The sequence below is a fragment of the Petromyzon marinus genome, unplaced genomic scaffold (genome assembly GCF_048934315.1).
Source record: "Petromyzon marinus isolate PM22_M1 ecotype Great Lakes invasive population unplaced genomic scaffold, UKy_Petmar_22M1.pri1.0 PM_Scaffold_106, whole genome shotgun sequence".
Classification (NCBI taxonomy): Eukaryota; Metazoa; Chordata; class Hyperoartia; order Petromyzontiformes; family Petromyzontidae; genus Petromyzon; species Petromyzon marinus.
This window is the reverse complement of record NW_027423065.1, coordinates 234079-256805: the sequence shown is the minus strand read 5'-3', so window position 1 is coordinate 256805 and position 22727 is coordinate 234079. Positions and strand designations below refer to the sequence as shown.

Sequence of the window (22727 nt, the reverse complement as noted above, 5' to 3'; positions counted from 1 at the left end):
CCACTTCCCCCTCACACCTCACCCACTTCCCCCTCACCCCTCACCCACTTCCCCCTCACCCCTCACCCACTTCCCCCTCACCCCTCACCCACTTCCCCCTCACCCCTCACCCACTTCCCCCTCACCCCTCACCCACTTCCCCCTCACCCCTCACCCACTTCCCCCTCACCCCTCACCCACTTCCCCCTCACCCCTCACCCACTTCCCCTCACCCCTCACCCACTTCCCCCTCACCCCTCACCCACTTCCCCCTCACCCCTCACCCACTTCCCTCTCACCCCTCACTCACTTCCCTCTCACCCCTTACTCACTTCCCTCTCATCCTTCACGCACAGCTCTACCAACACGCATTTACCCGCCTCTCTTTCATCCCTCATCATCTTCATCATCACTTCTCACCCCCCCCCCCCCCGCGTGCGCGATGCGGGGCGAGGGAGCAGACGGCAGGACGATGTGAGGATGACGATGTGAGGATGACGATGTGAGGATGAGCGCGCTCCCGATGGCGCGCAGCGTCCTTGCGGCGCTCTGCCTCACCCTGGTGGTGGGGTTCCTCTACTACTCCTCCGGCAAGCTGCACCAGGTGGCCTGGGCCCACGAGCCACGTGAGTGCCCCTCCCCTCCGTACCCTCTCCCCCATAACCCCACTCCCCCTCCCCATTTTATTTTCCAGTCCGGGCTCGAGCTGCTTCTGCGCTTCCAATTAACCCTCGGCGACGACGCCGCTCGTGCCGCTCGTAGGTCCTCAACTGCTCGTCGCCTGCCCCGCTAACCGCCCCCCGTACAGCGCCCGTCGCCATCCCACCGCGCGTTCCCTCCCTCGTGCCGCTGGACCGCGTCGAGTGCGCGGAATGCGGCCGTCGCGCTCGGCGTTGGGTTCCCGGCCACGTCACGTCCAGGGCACCACCCCACGTGGACCCCTGCATCCCGTCTTGCAGCGGCGGCCACGAATAGATTGGATCGAGGAACGGTTTCCGCGGCGGGCGTACGTACGGCTGCCGCGGTGGGGGTGGTTCGCTTGCGTACGACTGAATGATGTAAAAAAACGTCTAAAAGCAATTCAGGTATCGAATTAAAAAATCCACACGCTCGTCAATAATCACAGAAAAATATGTGATGGGTGATGTTTTGGACCACGCCTGATTTAACCGCACAGAAATAAATCGCCACGAAAATAACATAAATTACGAGTTGACAAACAAACGTGTGGTTAATGCAGACAGGATTCCTTGAAAAAGGATTCTATTTGGTGTTTGAACATCTTAGCACCTGTTTTATTGCCAGAAAGGGTAAAACCTATTGTAAAGTTTTCACCCCGTATACAAACATACGTAGGCTATAACTATATATATTATTGTTGTCATGTTTTTACATGATGTGTCTCATAGTGCTGTTGTGCCCCTAGAGTGAGTATTTTGGTCACAAACGCCCAAGATAAGAAGTAGAATGTGTCTCGCCAGAGCATGGTAGCAGCACCTCCTGCTGCCGACACCGCGGCCACGAACCAAACTTGCGGAACAAAAAGCGACAAGTGCACGAGACGCGCGCGTGGGATGGCACTGAGAGACGGAGAGACGAGGAACGCGTGGATTAGAGAACAGGATAGAGACAACATCATCATCATCATCCAGACTATGAAGAGAAGCGAGTGGGGCCTGGACAGGATGCGTCACGGATAGCAGGGATGATGGACGATGGATGGAACGCACCCAAGCCGATGTCCAACCGGGGGGATGGAGCGGTGAGCTTGGTTCCTGCGCGGGTGGATCGTTACATCGCGGGATCGCGGAAGATGGCGGCTGCTTGGAGAGGCCTTGGATTGACGATGGCTGATGGTGATGAATTTGTGATACATCTTCATCGATTTGCGGGGAGGCGAGGGGTTCATCTCGCCAGCTGCCCCCCGCTATGCACCACCCCCGTGCCCCCTGCAGTGGCGCTGTCCGTGGCGAGTCCTGCGGTGACGCTCCCCGTCGTGAGCCCTGCGCGTGCGTGCCACGAGCAGCAGGGGGCAGCACAGCAGCGGCGGCGGCGCGGAGCTCTACTCCAGGCTTCTCGCTGCTCCATTGTTCTCCGTGCTCTTCTCCAACCACAGCTGCCCAGGTGATCCGCGAGCGGGTGGGCGACCGGGTGGGTGGGCTGGGGAGCGGGCGGGGTAGCGAATGGGCGAGTGGGCAAGCAGTCCCAATGCTTGCCCAGGGTGCACTGAGAACTGAAGAGAGTCTGAGACAGAAAAAGTGCCGCTTGATGGACTAGAAGGAAGGCCCGCATGGTGAATATAAAGGCAACAAGTCAAGATCGGACGAAGGAAGCTGGAGGATGGAAGAGAGGAACTCAAGGGTCATTGAGTTCGAGTGCAGCTGTCACCTGCAGACCCTGCCTGATGCCCTGAGCTGCATGGGTGAGAAGAGGTGACCCTGCCAGGGTGCTACTCACGGCCCAGCGGGGGCGTTCTATATGCTGGCTGTGGCAGTTGGTCATAACAATGCAGCGATCCGTCGATTATTACACTCGATTATTGTGCTCGCGATACGCGGCGTTGAATCAGGAGGCATGTAAGAGAATCTAGGGTATATACGGTTCCCGAAAAGTTTTCGCAAGTGGAGAGACGTATGCTGGGAATGTTCACCGAGTGACGGTGAGAAGGGATTAGTCGAGAAACAAAACGAGAGACGCCCAGGTTGATCGTTGAAAAGAGTTGCGTCGGGCTGGACACGTCATCGTTGGATGGAGCGGCAGCGAAGGGAGAAAATGTCCACTGATGGTCGCCGGATGACACCGGTGATGAAGCGGCATGACCACCGCCGGCGATGGAGCGATGAGATAAGCTCGTGAGCTGGAGTGAGATGGATGGCGACAGTAACAACAATGACGCAACGCTCGAGCTCATTCTGGAGTAGAATTGTGTCCCAGAATGGGGACTTTGTGGAGTCGCCGGGGGGCGGTGGGGGGTGTGGATTGTCCCGTGCCGAATCGTCACCATGAGCAGTGGCCCCTCGAGCCTCCCGTCTGCTGCTCAGCGTGGCCCCGGTGGGGAACACATTGTCGCCGTGGTGCGTTCCGTCCTGTGTCGTGCCAGATCTCACGAGATGTTTATCTCGTCGGAACCGCGCCCACGTAGCCCACGCCGAGCTCACCGGTACCCACGGACACGTGCTCGATGCCACGCGGGGCGCCCTATACAAAACCCCTGTGCCAGTGAGCACCGAGTGGCACGCCGCCCACCGGGGCGTGCGTGCCCCGGACCGCGGTCCTGTCTCCTGCCGCAGCCCACTCGGAATTCGGCGGCAAAATGCAAAATACGAGCGCGAGGACCAGTTTACGAGACGCGGGGGCAAGTTACGTTCGAGCGTGCCGTGTTGAGCTCGGAATGGCCGCACTATAAACACGACGGTGATGATGGTTTTATTTTGGTGAGTGGCCGAGCTGGGGGGTGTGTTTTTTTTTGTCTTGTCAAAGCAGTCAGGTCGCATTGCCAAATTAGGCCCTGTCTATAAAGCGGAAGTTGGCAAGTGATTAGTGGTTGATGTTGCCGGACGGAACGGTGCAGGGTTTTGCATCGCGGTGGGTTCCCGGCGTGGATTCCCGGCGTCTCTCCACACGGTCTCTCCCTGCGTGTCTCTCGGCATCTCTCCCCGTGTCTCTCCCCGTGTCTCTCCCCGAATCTCCCCCAGCATCTCTCCCCGCATCTCTCCCGGCATCACGGCTCTTCTCGCCGTCTGATTCAAACGTGCGCCCGTCCACGGACCGAGCCTCAAAAGTTATTTTTACAAAAAAAAAAACGTTTTGTCTTTAATGAGAACTACAGGGCAGCTTGCGGACACCCCCCTCACCACCACTTGCCCTGCACGGGGCGCTCGCGGTTCTGGTCCCGTGTGCGCCCCGTTTGATTCCCCCGCGGATGTTTGTCAGCGAGAGGGCATGTTAACAATTGCGGCGGTGACGTGACACAGAGTGGTGGTGGAGGCGAGCGAGGGTTTGCGGCGCTGGGATTGTACAAACACGGCACGCGGCGGGGGAGGGGGGGTCATCTGCTCGGCGCGACGCCTCTACATGGGTGCACGGAGCAGCGTGTTTACGGCCCTCGTGGCATCCACGGGGCAAAAACATCTCATGCGCGCAAAAAATGCTTTTATTTACGCGCGCGTGGGCAGAGGTGTAGTCCGCCGAGGCTGTTTGCTCGTAAAGTTTGGCAGTCTGTGTGACAAGGAGGAGAAAATCTCACGCTTGAAGCATGCCGAAAATGCAGTGCCACGGTCATGAGCTTCGTCCTTTCAAGAGTCGCGGTTGCATCTCACGCGCGTGTTTGCGCGTATGTGCACGTGCACGTGCGCGAGGAGTCGAGGATTTCTTTGGGGTGATGCAGCGGCCGGTGAAGTCACGATTATCTCATGCGTGCGTTTCTCCCGGCGTCTCGCGAAGAAGTGTCGCCCAGAAGTGCCCAGGCTAAATGACCGGCAGGCACCCTCTCATCGCAACAGCGTGCTGAGTAATGGCGCGAGGGCGATTGAGGCGCCTGTGGCCCCTCCGATAAAGTGTATAAAAATGGCAGGGCTTATCCGCGCGGAGCGCCGGCAGTGCCCACGCCGGGCGCATTCCACGCATCCGTGCCACTGCGCCGCTGTTGTGCCCGCAGCCTTGCGGCCCCCTGGGTTCAGGGGGGGAGTGGGGGGGGTATTGCGGGGTAGGGTTCCTCCTCGCCGCCGCTGATGAATGTCTTGCGAGCGATTCTTCAACTTTGTTCGCCGCCGTCGCTGTTTTGAGAGAAAGCAGCGGGCTCGCCAAAACGGTCCGTGCCATGTTTGCGCGTCGCGCCGGGCCGACCCCCGTCCCGTCCACCGATTCCGCGCCGCGCCAAACAAAAACACCACGCTGGGCCCCGAGTGCGCGGAGGTGAAATCAACTTTCTAACGCAAAATACCAGATGCTGAGCGGTGAGATTTGTTGTTTTGAAGCCGCTCGGATGCTTATGTAAAACGGCCAAGCGGGGCGATAAATCTGCGCGGGTCGCCGGCGGTGCTGGGAATAGAATGTCCCGCGTCCCACATCCCGGGTCTCCTGCCCGTATCCCCTCCCCACTCCCCAACCCTCTCTCGCTAGCTCCTCTTTGTTTTGGACCCCCCGATAACTGCGGTTATTATAATGGTCCTCTAACAACGGGGTAAGACGAGTCAATAATTACGCTCGCATAAGTCCCGTGCCGGGTCGCTCTGAGTAGTCCTGAGCAGTGGCAGTTTCACACGGCACGCGAGTTAGAAACGTTTCAAATGATTCAAATGGATTACATTTCCATGAGTTATATTTTCCGAGGTAGTTTTCAAGCAATTTTAAAGAATAAACAAAGCTTTCCTCCGATCTAATGCAGCCGTTGTCAATTACAATTTGAGACAAGCAGCCGCCCATTTACTGATTGATCCGACTCCGTTCTCGCCGGTCTGGCCGATCCGTGAGCTCGCTCATAGCGCGCATGACCAAAGAGGCAGGAAGTGGCGCTGCAGTCGCCGACGCCACCGTGGCCGGACCGCCGTGACCGTCGCCCGTGCTCCGACGGTGGCCCAAAGTCCAAACGGACGTCTCTTGCGAATTCGACGTGGCCGAAGGACCCGCGCTGCGCCCAAGAACCGGCCGACCGACTCGGAATGCGATTTCCTCCGCGCGATTCACCGTGTCCCGGCGCAGGCTCGGCAGCGGCGAGCGCTGGCCTGCGGTCCCTCAAACAAAACTCGCACCGTTCCCATCTGCGCCTCGAGCGACCCCACACGGACCCGACGGTACGTGTCGCTTGCGGCCCTTAACGTGCGTGCCGCGCCAGACTTGCGTACGAGCGCAGGCCTCCTTTCCCACTTTACGCAGGCTGCCTCCGCCCGTGTGCGCTCGGCGCGACGTTTCAAGTCGTGGGAAGCGCCACGGTTAATGCCCCGAGTGCGGCCGCTGCCTCGGGGCCGCAGGGCCCGGTGGGAGAGCCGGGCGGCCGGGCCGCCGAGTGACGAGACCTTGTTCTGCTTGTTTCCCTCCCCCCCTCTCTCTCTTCGTTGCAGAGTTTGATCGGCTGGGATTCGTGCTGAAGTTCGAGCCGCGAGGGTGAGTCGAGACATGCCTTTGTAATTATCCCGCTAGGCCGCCGCGGCGGTCGCGCCACTCGCTCACTTGCCCGCCGATAAAGAAGATGCCGGCGCCGTTAAAACATCCATCCCTCTACGCCATGATGATGCCGCTCGGGGCCCTCGCGTTGCTGAATCGTGCGAGAGGTTAATTCCTCCTCGGGCCGGCAGAAATCGCTTATTTACTTTAAGTGAACAAAGCCGTCGACTCTCGCTCGGCGTGTTTTCGTAAGCGGGCGTAACAAGTCGCCGACTCGTCTTTTAGCATCCCGCGGAGGCGGCGGTGGGAGCCTTGCGACGGTGCTGTTTGAGTTATGCTAATGGAACGCTTAAGCCAATGGGCGCAGGCAATAGCAGCGTTGAGAAGAGGCGCGTGAGGTGACTCCCGAGATGGTAAACGGAATGAGTTTGTGATTCAAGCCGTGGCCCCGAATTGTTAAAGTTCTTCAAATTGCCGTTTAAACCCCGGTTCCTTGCGGCCTTTTGTTTAATTTGGGTAAGCAAAGAGCGGGTGGTGGGGGATGGTGGGGGTTTGGGGAAGTGGGGGGGAGCTGCACGTCCCCTGCCCCCGTCCCCGGGGTGGAGTTAGACATCAGGAGATGCAGCAGTGAGTGCGGTTGGGGCGGCACGGCGGAGACATCCATAGGGGGTGACGCTCAGATTCTCCACAGGTGCACGGGGGGAGAGCGGGGGTGGGGGAAGGGGCAGATGTCAGAGAGGCCGCGGTGGTGGCCGCCGCTCAAAGTTGATTTACGTTCTCCGCCCGACACGGCGCTGATCTCCCGCTCACCCCGTCTCTCCGATCCCGCTGACTTCATCCCTGCGACCCCCTGTCACCCCCTCTTCCTGACCCCTGACACCTCGGTTCCTTGACCCCACTCGGTCAATCCCCCTGACCCCACTCGCCCCCCAACCCCCCGTCCCCCCCAGGGCCGCCACGGAAGATGCTCGAGGAGGGAACGGCACGGAGCCTGCGTGCCGCGCGAGCTACACCCCCAGCCAGATGACGGCCATCTTCCCCAAGTGAGTAGCGGAGCCAACGCGTACGCCGCCACCACTACTGTCCCTCCGCTCACAAACATACCAGCGTTTCTTTACGCATAATTTCAGCTGCATCGGTTCAACGCATTCTGTGTCTCGTCAGCAGTCTTGCTTGCTTGAACCGACGCTGGTGAACTGTCCAGATGTGCATAGGCAAAGGGCTCTCTCTCTTAGATGTGGGTCCTAGTTCGAGACCATAATTTGCGGTATTGCAGAGAATATAAGCAGCAACAACAAAAACTATTAGCAGACAATGCCGCCTTTCCGTACCTCCACGTACAAATGTATACCAGCACATAAATGAGTATTTTGTTTAAATATCCCGTCGACGAGTGAAGAGTCGCGCTCCCCGCGGCGCGGACGCGACGGGGCGCCGGAGAGCAGCCCCGCACCGCTGCTTAAATGGAACGTGAAAAAACTGTGGAAAAATAAAAAAACGTCCAGAGAAGAGAAAAACGAGGAAGAGTCCATTAGGGGGGTTACCTCGCCTGGTATGCAGGAGGACGTGGGTTCGATCCTGACCCTGACGACGCTTGCTGTATATTTGGAGTTTGTGTGTCTCTTTCTCCGTGGTCGTGTGGATTTTACTCTGGGTCCTTCGGTTTTTCCAAATTTAGAATCAATGTCACGTGTTTAGACTATTTGACTACTATGAAGTTCCACGTGACAGTCATAAAGGAATATTTAGACTGCAGGAAGAGGAATCCGATGAGCTATGAAGCTCTTTTTCACAGATGTCCGTTTTGGGCGGGTCAGCAAGTTAGAACAGCGAACAGGACAAACATCACGATAGGAGTACAACATAGAGAAAAAGGAAAGCAAGTAACTACATGTAAATAAATAAGTAGTTTATATAGATCCGATTTATAGCTTGGGCAAGTCATCCACTCTTGAAAAAGAGCTATGTAGATCAGTGGCCCTTCCCTTGTGGAATAAAATAGTTTACTTGTAGTTTATTACAATGAGCGTGGCGGCCTTGTTGCGTGCGGAGAGCGCTCCAGATGACGGTCGTGAGCGGCCGGGCCGGGCTTGAGGCCAACACACGCAGCGACGTGTTCTAGCGATCTATTTTTTTAATACATTTTTATATTTTCCCTTTTTTATTGAAATATGTTTACGCAACTTCCAAGCAGAGGCCTGTCTCGTCACGCGGCCAGCAACCAACAGCACTGTTAGCAAAGCGGTAATAGTTGGAGTGTAACACGTGTCTTGAATTGAGTGAGGGGTGGGGGGAAAGACGATGATGATGATGAGTATGATGGGAGGAGGGAATTCCAAAGTGGAGCGGTGCGAAGCTGAAAGAGAAGTGAAGTGACCTGCTGTGTGGTGGGTGGGCGGGTGAGTGGAAGAGTGGGTGGGTGAGTGATTGTGTATGTTGGTGCATAGGATAGTGAGTGAGTGGTCGATTAGTGATTGGTGTGTGTTGTCGTGACCTGCAGTTTGGTCGTTGAACACGGTACGGATGAGTGTGGTGGATGAGACGAAACAGTCGGTGTCTGGTAGACCGAGCTCTCAACATAGCAGGAGGAATCAATTATTGAGGTTCATGGAACACAGTAACCATGGTAGTAGCGATAGAAGAATGATGAGGAGGAGACTGAGCCAGTGAGTGAGCGAGTGTTCTGCACGTGCACAAAGCGTGCGCACGTTACGCGTGTGTGTGCTGCACACGCGAGCTCCTCTGTGCGGCTTGCACGGCGTGTGCGTTTGCGTAACGTGTATATGCGCGCGCTCTCTCTCTTGGCCGCTCGCTATTTGTTTATTTTAGTCGCAGGAGGATTTTTGCCGGTTCAGCCCCTAAAGCTTGCGCCTTGAAGGCAGCGCAGACGACAGCGAAGCGTTTTAGCCTAAGCTTCCAAATCCCTTCACCTTTCACAACAGGCGGTGACGGGACGGGCGAGCCAGCGAGGGAGCGAGGCTGCTCACCCGGCCCGATTTTGTTCCCTCTGCCGGTAACGGCGTGCGGCCCCTCTCGGGGTCACGCGTGGCATGGCGGGGCTGCGTCAGCGGCATGCGGCTTTGTCGAGCTTCACTGGGCAGCGCCGGCTGCCCTCTTTGCGTGCCCGCTGCTTCCTGGAGCGAGCGAGCGAGTGAGCCGGGGCCCGTGACCTCCCGCTGCTCCTTGGCCCCCCTCGAATTCCATCGGGCTCAGGCTGCTTCCCAGGAAGGGGTCCCCAGGTTTCAACTGTGGGCCTGGATGTTCATTACCACAGAGGGAGATTTCGTATTTTCGCTCAGTCAGGTGGCTGCCCAGCGCTAGAGCGAGCGGCTCGCATTCAGAAGGCTGTGAGTTCAAGTTCTGGTTGGGGGCGGTTGACTCAGCCCATCATCCCTCCCTCCGGGGTTGATAAAATGATGACCGCTTTGTGGGGTCCCCGATAATTGTCCTATGCATTGACTCATCCCTGCCATGGGAATTGGGAATTTCCACTACTGGCTCCAGGGCTGTAAACATGAGATGAGCGCAGCCCTAATGGCAGTTTGAGCACTTTGACTTGGCTTGCAACTGTTCCTGCAGCGTCCGGCACGATCACCCTGGGCTCCGACAGAGCTCAGTGGACCACATCCCGGAACTGAAACTATGGGATGAGAGTGTTGCGGGCGAGGAGAGGAAGCATCCACACGCAATCCCGCTCCTTCACAATGAGGAGACTGTTCACTTGGCGTTGGTTTTAGTGCCTGTTCAGCTTGAACTTGATCTCTATTTGGAAGCGAGAGTAACCAGGTGGTTCAGGGGTCAAACAAAGACAAAGGTCCCCCCAGATAGCCTGAACAGATCGTTTATGAGCACCACGGCGCATGAGGTGGTGGGACCGGTTCAAATATTCGCCACTGTTGATGTCGTGAGTGGGAATTGAACTTGGGTTGCCAGGTTCGTAGCACGGTGCGCTAACCACTGTGCCACCGCTCCTTAACTCAGGGGTCAAATACAAAGGTCCCCCGTATAGCCTTAAAAGATTGTTGGGGCAAGTACTGTTAGTGAGCACTTATGAAGGCCGGCATGGCATACGAGGGGGTAGATGGTCAACACCACGCTCAGCCGCCTTTGTCTCCTCATTTACACATCGCCAATGGATATTCTGCACGGACGGAGTTGAAATGGTAAAATATCACACAGAGTTTACCAAAAGGAAACGCATACTGACGCCTATCTGAATGCAGTCACACCATCACCCCGTACAAAAATCTGCTCTTATCAAGACGCTCATTCATCGAGCTAAGAAAGTGTCAGATGGTAACAGTCTGAGTAGTCAAATTCAACATGTTAAAGAAGCGCTGTAAATGATGCACAAATCAAGAGGGCATTGAATGCCAAAACCAAATCAAATAACATGAGCATTGAACCTGCCCAAGTAATTAAAACGATCAAAATACCGTACATTATGGGAGTAACTGATAAACTAGCCAGATGTTTGGAAAAACAAAACATCCGAGTCAGATTTGGCACGGTACATAAAATACAGAATTTAATATCTGGTACAAAATATGTATTACCGAAGCTATCAACAGAAGCTGTGTACAGGATTTACTGCACGTGTGGTAAATGTTATGTTGGGCAAACAGGACGAATTATCAGCACGATACTAAAATAACAGCAGAGATATATTAAATTCTCCCAAATGCAACTGTCAGCAGTAAGCAGAACACGCGTGCCAACAAGGACACTCAATTGATTTTATAAGTTCTGTGCAAAACTAGCTACTACTGGCCAAGAATAATTAGATAATCTATCGAAATTTAAGTAACTAAAAATTATTTTAACCGTTCGGATAGCTACCGCCTGAGTGCTGCGTGGAAGCGAATCATCAAATAATACATTATTTAAATGCATGCCTATACAGGTCACCATACTTCAATAGGGACTACAGTTGGTAGGCTATTTTAATACACACAATGGACAGGAAGGACAAGATCAAAGGGCTTAATGCACATGCATAATGTACGTTGACTCATTAATCCCCCCCCCCCCACTTAGCGCAAGAGCGCAAAAGTGTGGTCACCACATCTACGCCTCTATATAAATAACGAAACAGGTGGACTTCTCCACAAATCTGGCCCGATGAAGCTAGTTGTAATTGCTGGCAAACGTCGTACTCAGATTGTAAATGTTGCTGCTTGGCTCTCCAACACACCGGTGTGCTGTACTTGTGACGAATTGGCCACGTTCTGTTTACGTTACAACCCTTACTAGTTGGCTGTGTCGGGTGGTAGCGTATTTTAACGACACATTTATATATTTACACGATCTAACCCAAAAAAAACCCTCTCTTATGGATGCTATTGGTCGCGAAAACCTACGTGTTAAACTGACATCGCACCAGGTACTCATTTGAGGCTGAGTCGACCTATGACCGGTTCAGATAATCGTCATTGGTGTTGGCCGTGAGCGGGAATTGAACTTGGGTCACCGGGTTCGTACTGCTAAGCACTACGCTACCGGGTCAGAGCACTGAGCCACCAGCAACATTGAGAGGTTTCAAGCGCCTGTGGTCAAACCAGCTCCTCGAGTTCAGTGAGTCGTTGGTGATGGTGTTTTCCCAGTGACCAATATCAGATCTGGATGTGGTGATTTCCAGGCGGATGAATAACTTTGCTTTAAAAGGCAGTAGCTCGTGCGCGCATCTGGTGTGGGTGAAGAGCACCTGGGTAAAGGGACCTCAGATGTGGTTCTGTGACGTTATCTTCCGCAACCATTGTCTGACACATCGCACGGCGTGATACGTGTTCCGAGACGTTCATCGGGGCCAGAGTGGAACAGTTCAGCTTCATATCGTTGAAAGGGGGCTTTCCGTATTTCCAGAGCTGGCGTGGGCTCGCCTTTACCAATCGTGGCACGATGACGATGATATGGTGGGAATATCTCTCGGGGTGTAAATAGCGAAAGGAAGACTCGGGCAAAAAAATTGCGACAGTAATGAGCAGACAATTGGCCTCCGTCACATCCATCCCTCGAAGGAACAAAGCAAGAAAGTATGTTTTACACATCCCGTCAGCAGCATAATTTCAGCAGCATTGTTTTAACCCAAGCAAACTCTGGACCCGGTTTTGACATTCAGTGTCTCAGCTTGATCCATTGCCGCTGAACTTCCAGACGTTTGTATTGGAAGACCACACTCCCAGAAAGTCATATTCTCCCGGCGATGCTCATGATTATTTACAAGTTACGCGGTTGAAGACGCGACAGTGTCAATTCGTGCCAGGCTCACAGCATCATCACAGCGACGATTCGCCACCCCGCCACCACCTCAGCGTAGCGTCACAGCTGCTGCTCTCCATCGACAGCAGCGGCAGCCATATAAAAAAGACGCAGTGCCACGGTGCGCGCGTGCGGCGGCTCGTCCGTTGGCACGCGTGTCAAACCTGTGCGCGGATGAGGTCAGGGGGGACGTGTGACAACGATCGTCTCTTCTCAGAGCGCGCGCGGCTATTCCTGGCTCGTACGGCCGCATAACGGGCAGCGTCTGGCCCGCACCCCGCCCCCCCATCCCCCCACACCCCCTCCCCCACTCATGCCCCGTCTTTCCAGCATCCCCGCCACACTCCCCCCTCCCCCTGCGTGCCACCCGCCCCTTGTTGTGCTAATCAGGACGGCGGCGGCCTTATCGTTGACATCTTAATCTTCTGCAGCGGGGGATGTCAGATCGCGAAAGCTTTCCGTCACGGCCTTCACACTTGTCGACAGACGCACGCGGTCGTCCCTGTCGGACGTGCCCCGAACGTCCAATGAGATTTCCTGATGGCGTGGTTGTGCTGCGCTGCGGCACCGGTCTCTAGGGTCGCCATCATCGCCGCTCGCTTTTGTTCGCTCATGTCTGTCGGCCGAGGGGTTCTGTCTTACTCGGTGAGCCCTGCTTTAGTGAAATACTGGCTTTTCCTCCTCTGCCTCCTCCTCTCCCTTCTCCTGCTACCTGCATAATAGTAATTAAAACACAGCCGGATAAATCATGTTTCTGGTCAGCTTAAGGGATCCTTGGCCGTGCTGCCTCCAACGCGACTCCGCTGATTGGGTTTGAAGGGTGGAGTCCAATCACTGCAGCGGTCAAAGGTGGACGGTTTTTACAATATTAACGGGGCAAGGCAGACTCGTGACCCGCGGCTTCCCAATTAATGATCGCTGGGAAGTGCGTCCACGCCCGGTGAAGGCTTAACATTCTGGAGCTCAACCGTCAGCCACTCGATGTCGAAGCGGTTTTGACGTCGGCGATGTGGCCGGTTTTCGCAATCCATGAGGGAGATAATGCCGAGTTCGGATCACGGGCGCCGGTGGCTGCACCGCAAGCTCGCGGCGGGTGGCCCCTCCCTCCCTCCCTCCCTCCGAAAACGAACCTGGCACTCCTCCCTCCCTCCCTTGGCCCCACGTTCATCTGGCGGGCGAGTCCAGCTCCGAGACGATTTTTACGAGCGCGCCCAACTTGTGCTCGGACGTCCGCCAGCCAGATGCTGGCGCACGCGGGTGGGCTGCTCGCGGCCTCCATATCTTTACCGCTAGTAAAAGATTCGTCTCAGGACGAGTGCCAGGTTCGTTTTCGGAAGCGGACAGAGACCCCCATAACACGTCGCTGGTGCCTACCAAACCGGGTGGGACGGGAATGCGCCCTCCTGCCTGTAATCACGAGCGACGCCGGCGCAGATCTCTGCTTGAAATGCCCCGTCAGGTTTCGTTCGGCGTTTGTTTCGCCGGGTGGCAAGGCTGGGGGAGCGGCAGCCGTTTGCCGCTTTTGCCAATCCTGCGCTGGGCCCGGTCGCTCGCTCGCGCGGCCCCGCAACTCCTGCCCCTCGAGCATTGGCACCGGAGATCCCCCGCTCCTGATCAACGTCTCTTCTTCTGCCATCGAGTTTTTCCCTGACGATACGTTTTGTTTTGTTTTCCGGAAAGCTGCCGTCCCCACCGTCGCGAGCACCTGTCGATGCCGCCACATGCGCCCGCCGAGTGCCGTTTTGGGCCAAAAGGCGAACTCGTTAAACATGACACCGAGCCGGGGGGGCCGCCGTGGCAGTGGTGGCTGTGGCGGTTGTGGCGGTGGCGGCGCTGGAATCCGTGAGAAACGGGCGCCCACTTCCCCCACACCTGCCCCGCCGTCAATCCTCGTGCCGGCGACGGCACTGAAAGATGGAGCCCTCTGCCGCCGGGGGTTTGGGGGAGAGCAACGAAGCGGGCCCTTTGTTGTTCCGCGTCACAGGAGACGCCCGCGTGTCACGCGAGACCGTCTGTATCACACGGGGGTCCTGAGTGTGTCGCGGGCATCTGCGTTACACAAAATCCCGTCCCTCCGTCACATTAGATCCTGTTTGTCATTGACACCCCGTCACATGATTCCCCGCCTGTGTCGCGAGAGATCCGGTCCGTGTCACGCGAAGACCGCGTCACGCGAAGACCGCGTGACGCGAAATCGCGGATTTGTATGTGCCATGGGAGTCTGTGTCACGGGTCGCTCTCTGTGTGTCACCTGAGATTGCTCTCGGGTGTGTCATGTGATCATGTGTCTGTGTCATGTGAGCATGTGTGTGTCATGTGACTCTGTGTCTGCGCCACGTGACCCTGTGTCTGCGTCACGTGACCGCGTGTCTGTGTCACGTGACCCTGTGTCCTGCAGGTTTGTCCGCGTGGCGCCCATGTTCCTGGACAGGAGCTTCAAGAGGTGGGGGAGACTCCGAGACTTTTCCCCGCCCTTCGGGCTCCGCGGCCAAGGTTGGTCCAACCATCCCTTCGCCTCCCTTTCCTGCCCCATCCCCTCCCTCGTTTAGGAAATACAAATAACAAACAAGGCGACAGTGTAGGCCCGCTGGCTGTGGTTCTGTGAGCCTAGGCCAAGACTCAGGCATTTGTATTGATTGATTACTTTGCGCTGGGTATTTTTATAGAGTTGTGTGTCAAACTAGGACCAATATCTCACAGGGTTAGGGGTCCTTGCTGCCTCTACACGTCTGGCTATTCACCAGCATTGGTTCAGTCAAGCCTGACTCTGCTGATGAGACATTGAACGTTGAAACCGGCCAAGAGTTTTGTCTGTTTGCCAGCATTCCGGATTTTGGTGAGAGTCTTAGAGGGTGACAGCAGCAGTGCGATCCCAGAGGTGGGATCGGGACTTGAGTTGGCGGCGAGGAGCATTGGTGAGGTCGTGGTTGGCGATGGGTAGGCGGTTGTCATTGGCAGTGGATGGACGGAGGGCTGTACACGAGCACGCTTCATTGCTTCTCGGTGCTCGTTTGTCTCACCTGCACCGTTTGGCTTGCTCTGTGACGATGGAAGCTGTCGTATCCCCGGACTGTAAGCGAATGCCGCAAGTTTGCGTGCGCAGCTCCACACTCGCGGCTCCACGTGTGCCCACTGAGCATAGGAATTGCTTCCGGTTGGTAAATCCCCACACCCCCCCCCCCCCCCCCCCCCGTGCCTTGGCTGCCACGTCGTGGCTGGGATGTGGTCGTGGCTGGGATTGTGGTTGTGGCTGGGATGTGGTCGTGGTTGGGATTGTGGTCGTGGTTGGGATTGTGGTCGTGGTTGGGATTGTGGTCGTGGCTGAGATTGTGGTCGTGGCTTGGGTTTGTGGTCGTGGTTGGAATTTTGGTTGTGGCTGAGATTGTGGTCGTGGCTGGGATTGTGGTCGTGCCTGGGATTGTGGTCGTGGCTGGGATTGTGGTCGTGCCTGGGATTGTGATCGTGGTTGGGATTGTGATCGTGGTTGGGATTGTGGTCGGATTGTGGTCGTGGCTGAGATTGTGGTCGTGGTTGGGATTGTGGTCGTGGCTGGGATTGTGGTCGTGGCTGGGATTGTGGTCGTGGCTGGGATTGTGGTCGTGGCTGGGATTGTGGCTGAGATTGTAGCTGAGATTGATTGTGGCTGGGATTGTGGTTGTAGCTGTCGTTCAGGTTGTGGCTTTGACTGTTTGCTGTCGTGGTGGTAACCGTGGTTCAGCTTGTTGTTGCTGTAGTAGAAGTTGTGATGATGATTATAATCATTTCTGTGGCTGTGGATGGGGTAGTGGCTGGGGCTGCGGTTTTGGCTGTGTCGTGTTCCAGCTGTTGCTATGGCTGTGGTCTTGGATTGTAGCCGTGCGTGCGTGTGTTTTAAATCATTTTTGCTGAACACACAGGCCCCAAATGTCAGCACCTAAGTGTCCGGCACCTAAGAGCTGTAATGATAGCTCAGTAATGAGAGCTCAGTAATGGTAATAGTCCAGCAGCACCGTGAGTGGTCCAGTCGCCCAGGGCCAGGAAACCTCTCACGCACGTGGTGGGGTGGGGGGTGGTGGAGGGGTGGCTGTGTCGGTGAATGATGGACGGCTCTGGTGGAAAAGCCTGGTGGACACCACTGGTGGACACCCCTTGGAGATACCTCTGGTGGACACCACTGGTGGACTTCTCTGGTGGACACCACTGGTGGATGCCCCCGGGGCGATGCGCGGCCGTTGTTGTGGCGGTTCAGAGACATCGCTGTGTGCCGTGGCTTTCTGCTCGTCTCCGACGACGATGATGATGATGATTTCCACCGCCGAGTGGAGCCCACTGGGACTGCTGTGGTGTTAGTTTTAGGTCTTAAACAGGACAGGTTTTTAGAGCATGACACAAACGGGAATTAAATCTATTTTTTTCTTTCCCTAAAATCATAACCAACGAAGAAAAATATACGGCAGGCCGGATTGAAAAATTACGCCCTGGGCTCTGTGTTTAATGGCACGGCCATGTACGTCGCTGGCACATCGTGTTTTGACAGTTATCAGTTAGACAGATATTTATTGGAATGCCAAGTACATTTCTAAAAAAAAATCCCTTGTTTTGACAGTCATCAGTAAGACGAATTAGCGCTTTCTCGGGGGTCGGGGTGATGGCACGGTGAGTCTCGGATCGTTTCCCGCTTCCATTTTTAATACCGCGGCCCCATTTTTCAGCGCCGTGGCCCGCATGGATTCCGTCCCCGGGGCCGCGGTTTCACACGATCTCGTGAACTTTGATTTGGACGCGCGCTTCTTAATCCTCTATATTTTTTTTACTTACATCTGGCCATCGTCGATCTCTCTCTCTCGGTGTCACCCTCGCAGCCGCTGCTTGAGTCCCGCGTGACGGACGCTCTCCACAATTTGTTATTGTCGGCATCTTCCCACGGAATGCCGCATACGTTCGACCGCGTACGTTTCGGCGTCCTTCCTCTTCCTGCTTTCCGTTCTCCATTTTTCCGTCAACGATCGTCTTCCTGATCAACCCGGCCAAGCCACCTGTGGCGAGTCGCGCCTACACCTCCACCTACCTCCCCGACAACTTCCCGTCAGTTCCTCGTAGCGTCCGTCCCCTCGTTCTGCATCTCCGACGCGATCGTCCCTCCACACCGCCCGCTCCGCACTTTGCCGCCAGCCTTCTATTGCGCTCCGTGCTACCCCAGGATGCCTGACGAGACGAGACACGTGGCTCTGCCTGGGATCGTGGGCTCGGGCATTTAGGGTCACTTGATCGGAGCAGTGCCACGGCCGTGCCTGGGATCTTGGGCTCGGGCGTTTAGGGTCACTCGATCGGAGCGGTGGTCGCTCGTCAAACCCGGGGCGAAATACGTATGCACGCACATACCCACGCACGTACAAAGATCCCCCGTATAGCCTATACAGACTGTTGGGGCAAGTGCTGTTAATGAAGGCCGACATGGCACGCGAAGGCGGTGGGTGGCCAGCACCACGCCCAGCCGCCTTTTTCTCCCCAGTGGCGATGTATACACACCGCACCAGGTACTCATTTGAGGCTGAGTTGACCTAGGGGAGGCCCAAGACCGGTTCAGATAAGTCACTCATGTTGGTGGCCGTGAGCAGGAATCGACATGCACACACATGCATGCATGTACACACATGTATGAAAACAAATCCCCCCTATGGCCTTCACAGACATTTGGGGCATGGGCTGTTAGGGAGCGCCTGTGAATGCCAGCACGGCTTTCATAGCACCGCGCCCGACCACCTTTGTCTCCCCAGTGGTGATGTTTATGCACCATACCAGGTACTCATTTAAGGGGACATAGGGGAGGCCCAGGTTCAGTTCAAATATCCGCCATTGTTGTTGGTCGTGAGCGGGAATCAAACTAGGGCGGTCGGGTTCCACTGCGTCACTGCTCTCCAAACGCACGTACACACTTATGCACACATGCACGTGCACACACGTGCGCGCGCAAGCCCCGGCGGCAGGTGGCACCGTGCCAAGCCCGCTGACAATCGCGCCCGTAAACCCCGGCCGGCCGCAGGCCCGGCGACCGCTTCCCTTGGCGACCCCGCCTACAGTGGCGCGGAGCGCCGGCCATGATGGCGGAGGGGGGGTATGGGGGCGGCCGCGGCCGGAGGGTCGCGGCTTTGCGAGGCTGGCGTGAGCGTTGGCACCTGATTGCGCGGCGGCTTTTGTGACGGCCCTTGGCGTTTGGGCTGCGCCGCGCGATACGGCGAGTTTGTTTTGGGGGGGCGGGCGTGGAAATCCACCGTGGAGTCTGGAGATAAGGGTCCTGATGGCAGCCGGGCGGGCGGGTGCATGGGCTGCGGAGCCAGGAGGGAGGGGTGGGAATGGCACGGAGACGTTGTTCAGTTCCGTCATTCAGGATGAGCCTTCGTGGTGAAAACGCGCCACCGCTACATACCCCTCCCCCCCCCCCCCCCCGGGTGTGTGGAACGGCACTGGCTCGGCCTTTCAATCCGACACAATCGGCTTCTCGCATCGCGACTCGCCACCGCCGCCGCTCGCCATCGTTTTCGATCGGCCTCCCTGTACCCTCTGTTTGGATCAATTGACCGACGTTCTAAACGACGATGCATGCGCGTGGGGTGTTGAAAGCTCGCAGGTAAACGCCGCTCCGGCTGCGTTGCTCACCTCCACGCCGCTCGCCATCCCGCCCGACGAATGTCGGCGCAGAGCGGCACGTCGTGGTGATTGCGAGCGCGCCGAGACCGCGAGCGCCGCGTGGCCCGTGCTCGTCTCGCCGCTGGCGGCCGCTCGAATTCCTCACGACGGAGTTCCTAACGACGGCCCTGCCTTGTCCTTACAGAAAAGATCGTCAACGAAATCTTGGCGAAGACGAAAGAGTCGGACCTGCCTCTCCACTTGCAGAGGTGAGCGGAGCGTGGGCCCGGCGAGGTCTGACGGGGCAGCCAGGTTTGCGGGGGCGCACATGTGCTGCTAACGAGCGCGGGATCGGGCCCCCACGCGTTCTCGGCGGTGAATTCTGAGGCCGGCGCATTTCAAGCGCAAGTGGCGCGATGTTAACAAACCTCAGTATTTTTTTTCTAAAGAATCCTAAACCACTGGACTCGAAGCCAAATGCAGAGTTTACCGCGAAACCTTTGTGACCAGACTCGGTTGTTTTGTTTTAGCTTCGAGGTTGGCCCACAGCGCCTGTATGGCGACCCCCCCAATACAGACCGCTGGTCTCCACGCCCCCACCCCCAAGTCCCAGCACTCCCCCCTCCAGGTTACTAAGGCCACCTTGCGCCGAGAGATCACATGTCCTCCCCTGCGGTCAATGTGGCGCTGTTACCGAGGCATTCGGTTCACACCGTGCGACAGCGTTGACGTTCTGCAACGCGGCGCCGACCTCTCCCGGCGTCGCGTTCGAAATGTTTCCTGCGCGGTGTCCGCGCCGCAGCTCGCTCGCCCCCGACGGGGCCGGCGCGTCCACGGGAGCGCAAGAGAGGCCCGAACAGATTTTCCCCACGTGCGACGTTAACCTGCGACCCCCTCCCCGACCGCGCACGCGTGGCGGTGCAGCGCGTGCAGGCGCTGCGTGATCGTGGGGAGCGGCGGAATCCTCTTCAACAAGTCGCTGGGCGCCCGGATCGACGAGTACGACTTCATCATTCGGTGGGTTGCAGTGCCGCGGGTCTCGGCTTCGAAAGTAGCGTTGCGGTGAGCGGAGCCAGAGGCCCGCGGCGCTTTCTGGGCTCCGCGTCACCTCTGTGCACTTCCCGGGTCTCCCCCCATTATTGAGCGAGCTGCCGCCCCCCCCCCCCCCCCCCCCCGAGAGGGGAACTGCTGACGACTGAATGTAGAGCGGTGTCGGCATCGCTTCGCATTTCACAGTGCGGGGTCCGTCGCCCGGAGACCGAGTCTAATGTTTTCATCATCAAGTCTCCTGCTGATCCACCACCACATGGACACTGCCACCACCTCAGGGGCACCACCACCAATACACCAAGATTGCGAACATCACCACAACGACCACCCTTATGTGAAACACCACCACCATGAACACCCTCACTACTGTCACTACTTGCACCACAACACCTTCACCACCTCCCACAACACCTTGACCACTTTCACCAACACCAGTACCATCACCACCAGCACTTTCACCACCAGCACCTTCACCACCACCATCCCAATTGTGGGCACCTCCTCCACCAACCATCACGGACACTACCACCACAACCACAGTGCTTTGTTGTGCCGCCGCCCGCCCTCAGGCTGAACAACGCTCCGGTGCGTGGGTTCGAGCGCGACGTGGGCGCGCGCACAACCATGCGCATCACCTACCCCGAGGGCGCCATCCAGGACCCGCGCAAGTACGAGGCCGACTCGCTGTTCGTCTTCGCCGGCTTCAAGCCGCACGATTTCCGCTGGCTGCGCAGCGTCGTCTACAGTGAGAAGATGGTGAGTGAGCGGGCGAGCGGGCGGGCGGACAGGCGGATGGGTGATTGAGCAAGAGCGAGAGAGAGAGGGGGCATTAATTGCATAGCCGACAGCCACAGCCGAGATAGAGACCAGAAGAGAAAAGTGATAACACAGAAGCAGACAGAGTACACCTGTGAGACTGGAGAGAGAGTCTATCCTCCTGTTTGGCTAAATGTTCACAGTCGGTAAAGACTCCACCTTGAGCAAGCACAAATAAACTTGGCTTGACCTCCTGAACTCTTGACACCGCACTGGCCTAGGGTGGCCAAAGCCTTGCAGTGGTCACTGATGCCGAGCTTCAAAATGCCGCTGCAAGGCTTCTCATCCACACCCACAACAAAAACGACATCACCACAATGCTCCCGTCCCTCCACTGGCTCCCAATACAATCCTAGATCAATTTCAAGATCACACAGTTACCCGAATTGAGATCATCCACGCACGCTCCTACCGCTTCCCTCTCATCTCACTCTATTCCCCCTCCAATGACTCTCCTACCTGTCCCCTCTCAGCTCACTCTACTACCTTCCATTCACTCTCCTACCTCTCCCCTCATCTCACTCTACTCCCCCTCCACGCACTGTCAGCTCAAGCAACCAAGACTTTCTGTCAAAGCCTCCAGTCGACCTTTGTTCAGTGGAAGGTTGCTCATTCTGCTCTGTTGCCCCCATGGTCTGGGACTCCCTGTGCCCCAGCCACACATGCTGTCGAGTCCCTTCCCCTGCTCAAAGTTTCAGCTCAAGATCCTCCTCTACTCCACCGCCAATGACCCAGTCTGCCTTTGTCGATGAAGAATAAACACTCCCTCTGTTTGTTGCGCACAGTGTCTTGACATGCGGGTACAGCATTTAGACGCTGTATAAACCCAAACACGTATTGTGTTGCACCTAGCAGGCCTCGAGAGAGAGCGAGAGACCAGGAGAGAGAGAGAGAAGGAGAGCAGCGCTAGCAGAGAAAGCGCACGCCGTATGAGAACAGCGCTCGCCGGTGTTCCCAGCGTTTCTCAATGCCACATGCTTGGGCTTTGCGAGCGTTCAAAAGCCGTTTGAATGAAGTGACCTCGGAGCCCTTTTAGACCACGTGTGTCGGAGCCGGGTACGGGGGCCGGTGGGGTGGGGGGGTGCAGGTGGGGGAGGGGGGGAGGGGGGGCGGCCCGCAGAAAGCAGCGAGAGGCCATCGTCAGCACGGGCAGCGGTGCGGGAGGTCATGCGGCGCGTTGTCAGCGGAGTGCGGCCGAGCAGGCGGGCCCGGGGGCCCCGGACCTCGTGGGTCACCTTTGTGCGATCGCAACGGGGCTACACACACGTGATGTTTAGCTTTGCGCTTTGCTTGTTGTTTGAAAGATGCTCAGAAATGTTTGGCGATGCACAGAGTGATCCCATATGCCGACCGCCGCGGCCGAGTCACTTTCAATCTCGTCAGCCCCCCCCCCCCTCGCCGTGCTTGGCCTGCGCAACCCGAGCGGCCGCACGCGTAACGCTTCAGAAGGCCCCAATTGCTTCACGAACAAGAAGCGTTTACTGCGCGGCACTGGGAGGTGTTGGGGGCCCCTTGCTAGGACCCGCTTTAGCGACGCGCTGCTGCCGCCACAACCGCCTTCAACCCTGGGGGGGGGGGGCGAGGGATCCGCGCACCCTCCCTCATCCAACGCTCTTCCGCCACTCCGCTTGCTCGCTCACTTTTGCGCGCGTCCGATGCTCACGCGACAATGGCCTCCCGGTGTAGCGGAAAGAGAAACAAGCTCGCTCGCTCGTGGACCGGGGAGTGGAAAGAGTCGCGGGGACGCCGTGATGGGGCGGCAGCGCGCGGCGGCCCCCCCCGGCGAGCGGGACGCCGTTCCGCACCGCGGAGCGCGGCTGCTTTTAAACGGCGTGGAGTGAAAGGCGAGCGCGGCCATGGCAGAGGAGGAGGCGGAGGGGCCCGGCCGCCACGGCTCGCGGAGCCGCAGCGATTGT

The 22727-nt window shown here is 57.1% G+C and overlaps 1 protein-coding gene across 6 annotated transcripts in view; it reads left to right on the top strand.

The window, feature by feature from the left end:
* The window catches only part of LOC116957756 (CMP-N-acetylneuraminate-beta-1,4-galactoside alpha-2,3-sialyltransferase-like), a 133592-nt gene that overhangs the window by 49540 nt on the left and 61325 nt on the right, over positions 1 to 22727 (top strand). For 3 of the 6 annotated variants that reach the window (XM_076063375.1, XM_076063377.1, XM_076063378.1), the window contains 7 exons: positions 441 to 605; positions 6039 to 6081; positions 7032 to 7124; positions 14738 to 14832; positions 19151 to 19214; positions 19870 to 19962; positions 20565 to 20751. In XM_076063375.1, the coding sequence (XP_075919490.1) occupies positions 488 to 605; positions 6039 to 6081; positions 7032 to 7124; positions 14738 to 14832; positions 19151 to 19214; positions 19870 to 19962; positions 20565 to 20751 (693 nt within the window). In that variant the 5' untranslated portion in view covers positions 441 to 487. Of the gene's footprint in view, positions 1 to 335; positions 606 to 6038; positions 6082 to 7031; positions 7125 to 14737; positions 14833 to 19150; positions 19215 to 19869; positions 19963 to 20564; positions 20752 to 22727 lie in introns of all 6 variants that reach the window. The other 3 variants (XM_076063379.1, XM_076063376.1, XM_076063380.1) reach the window with 3 other exon arrangements.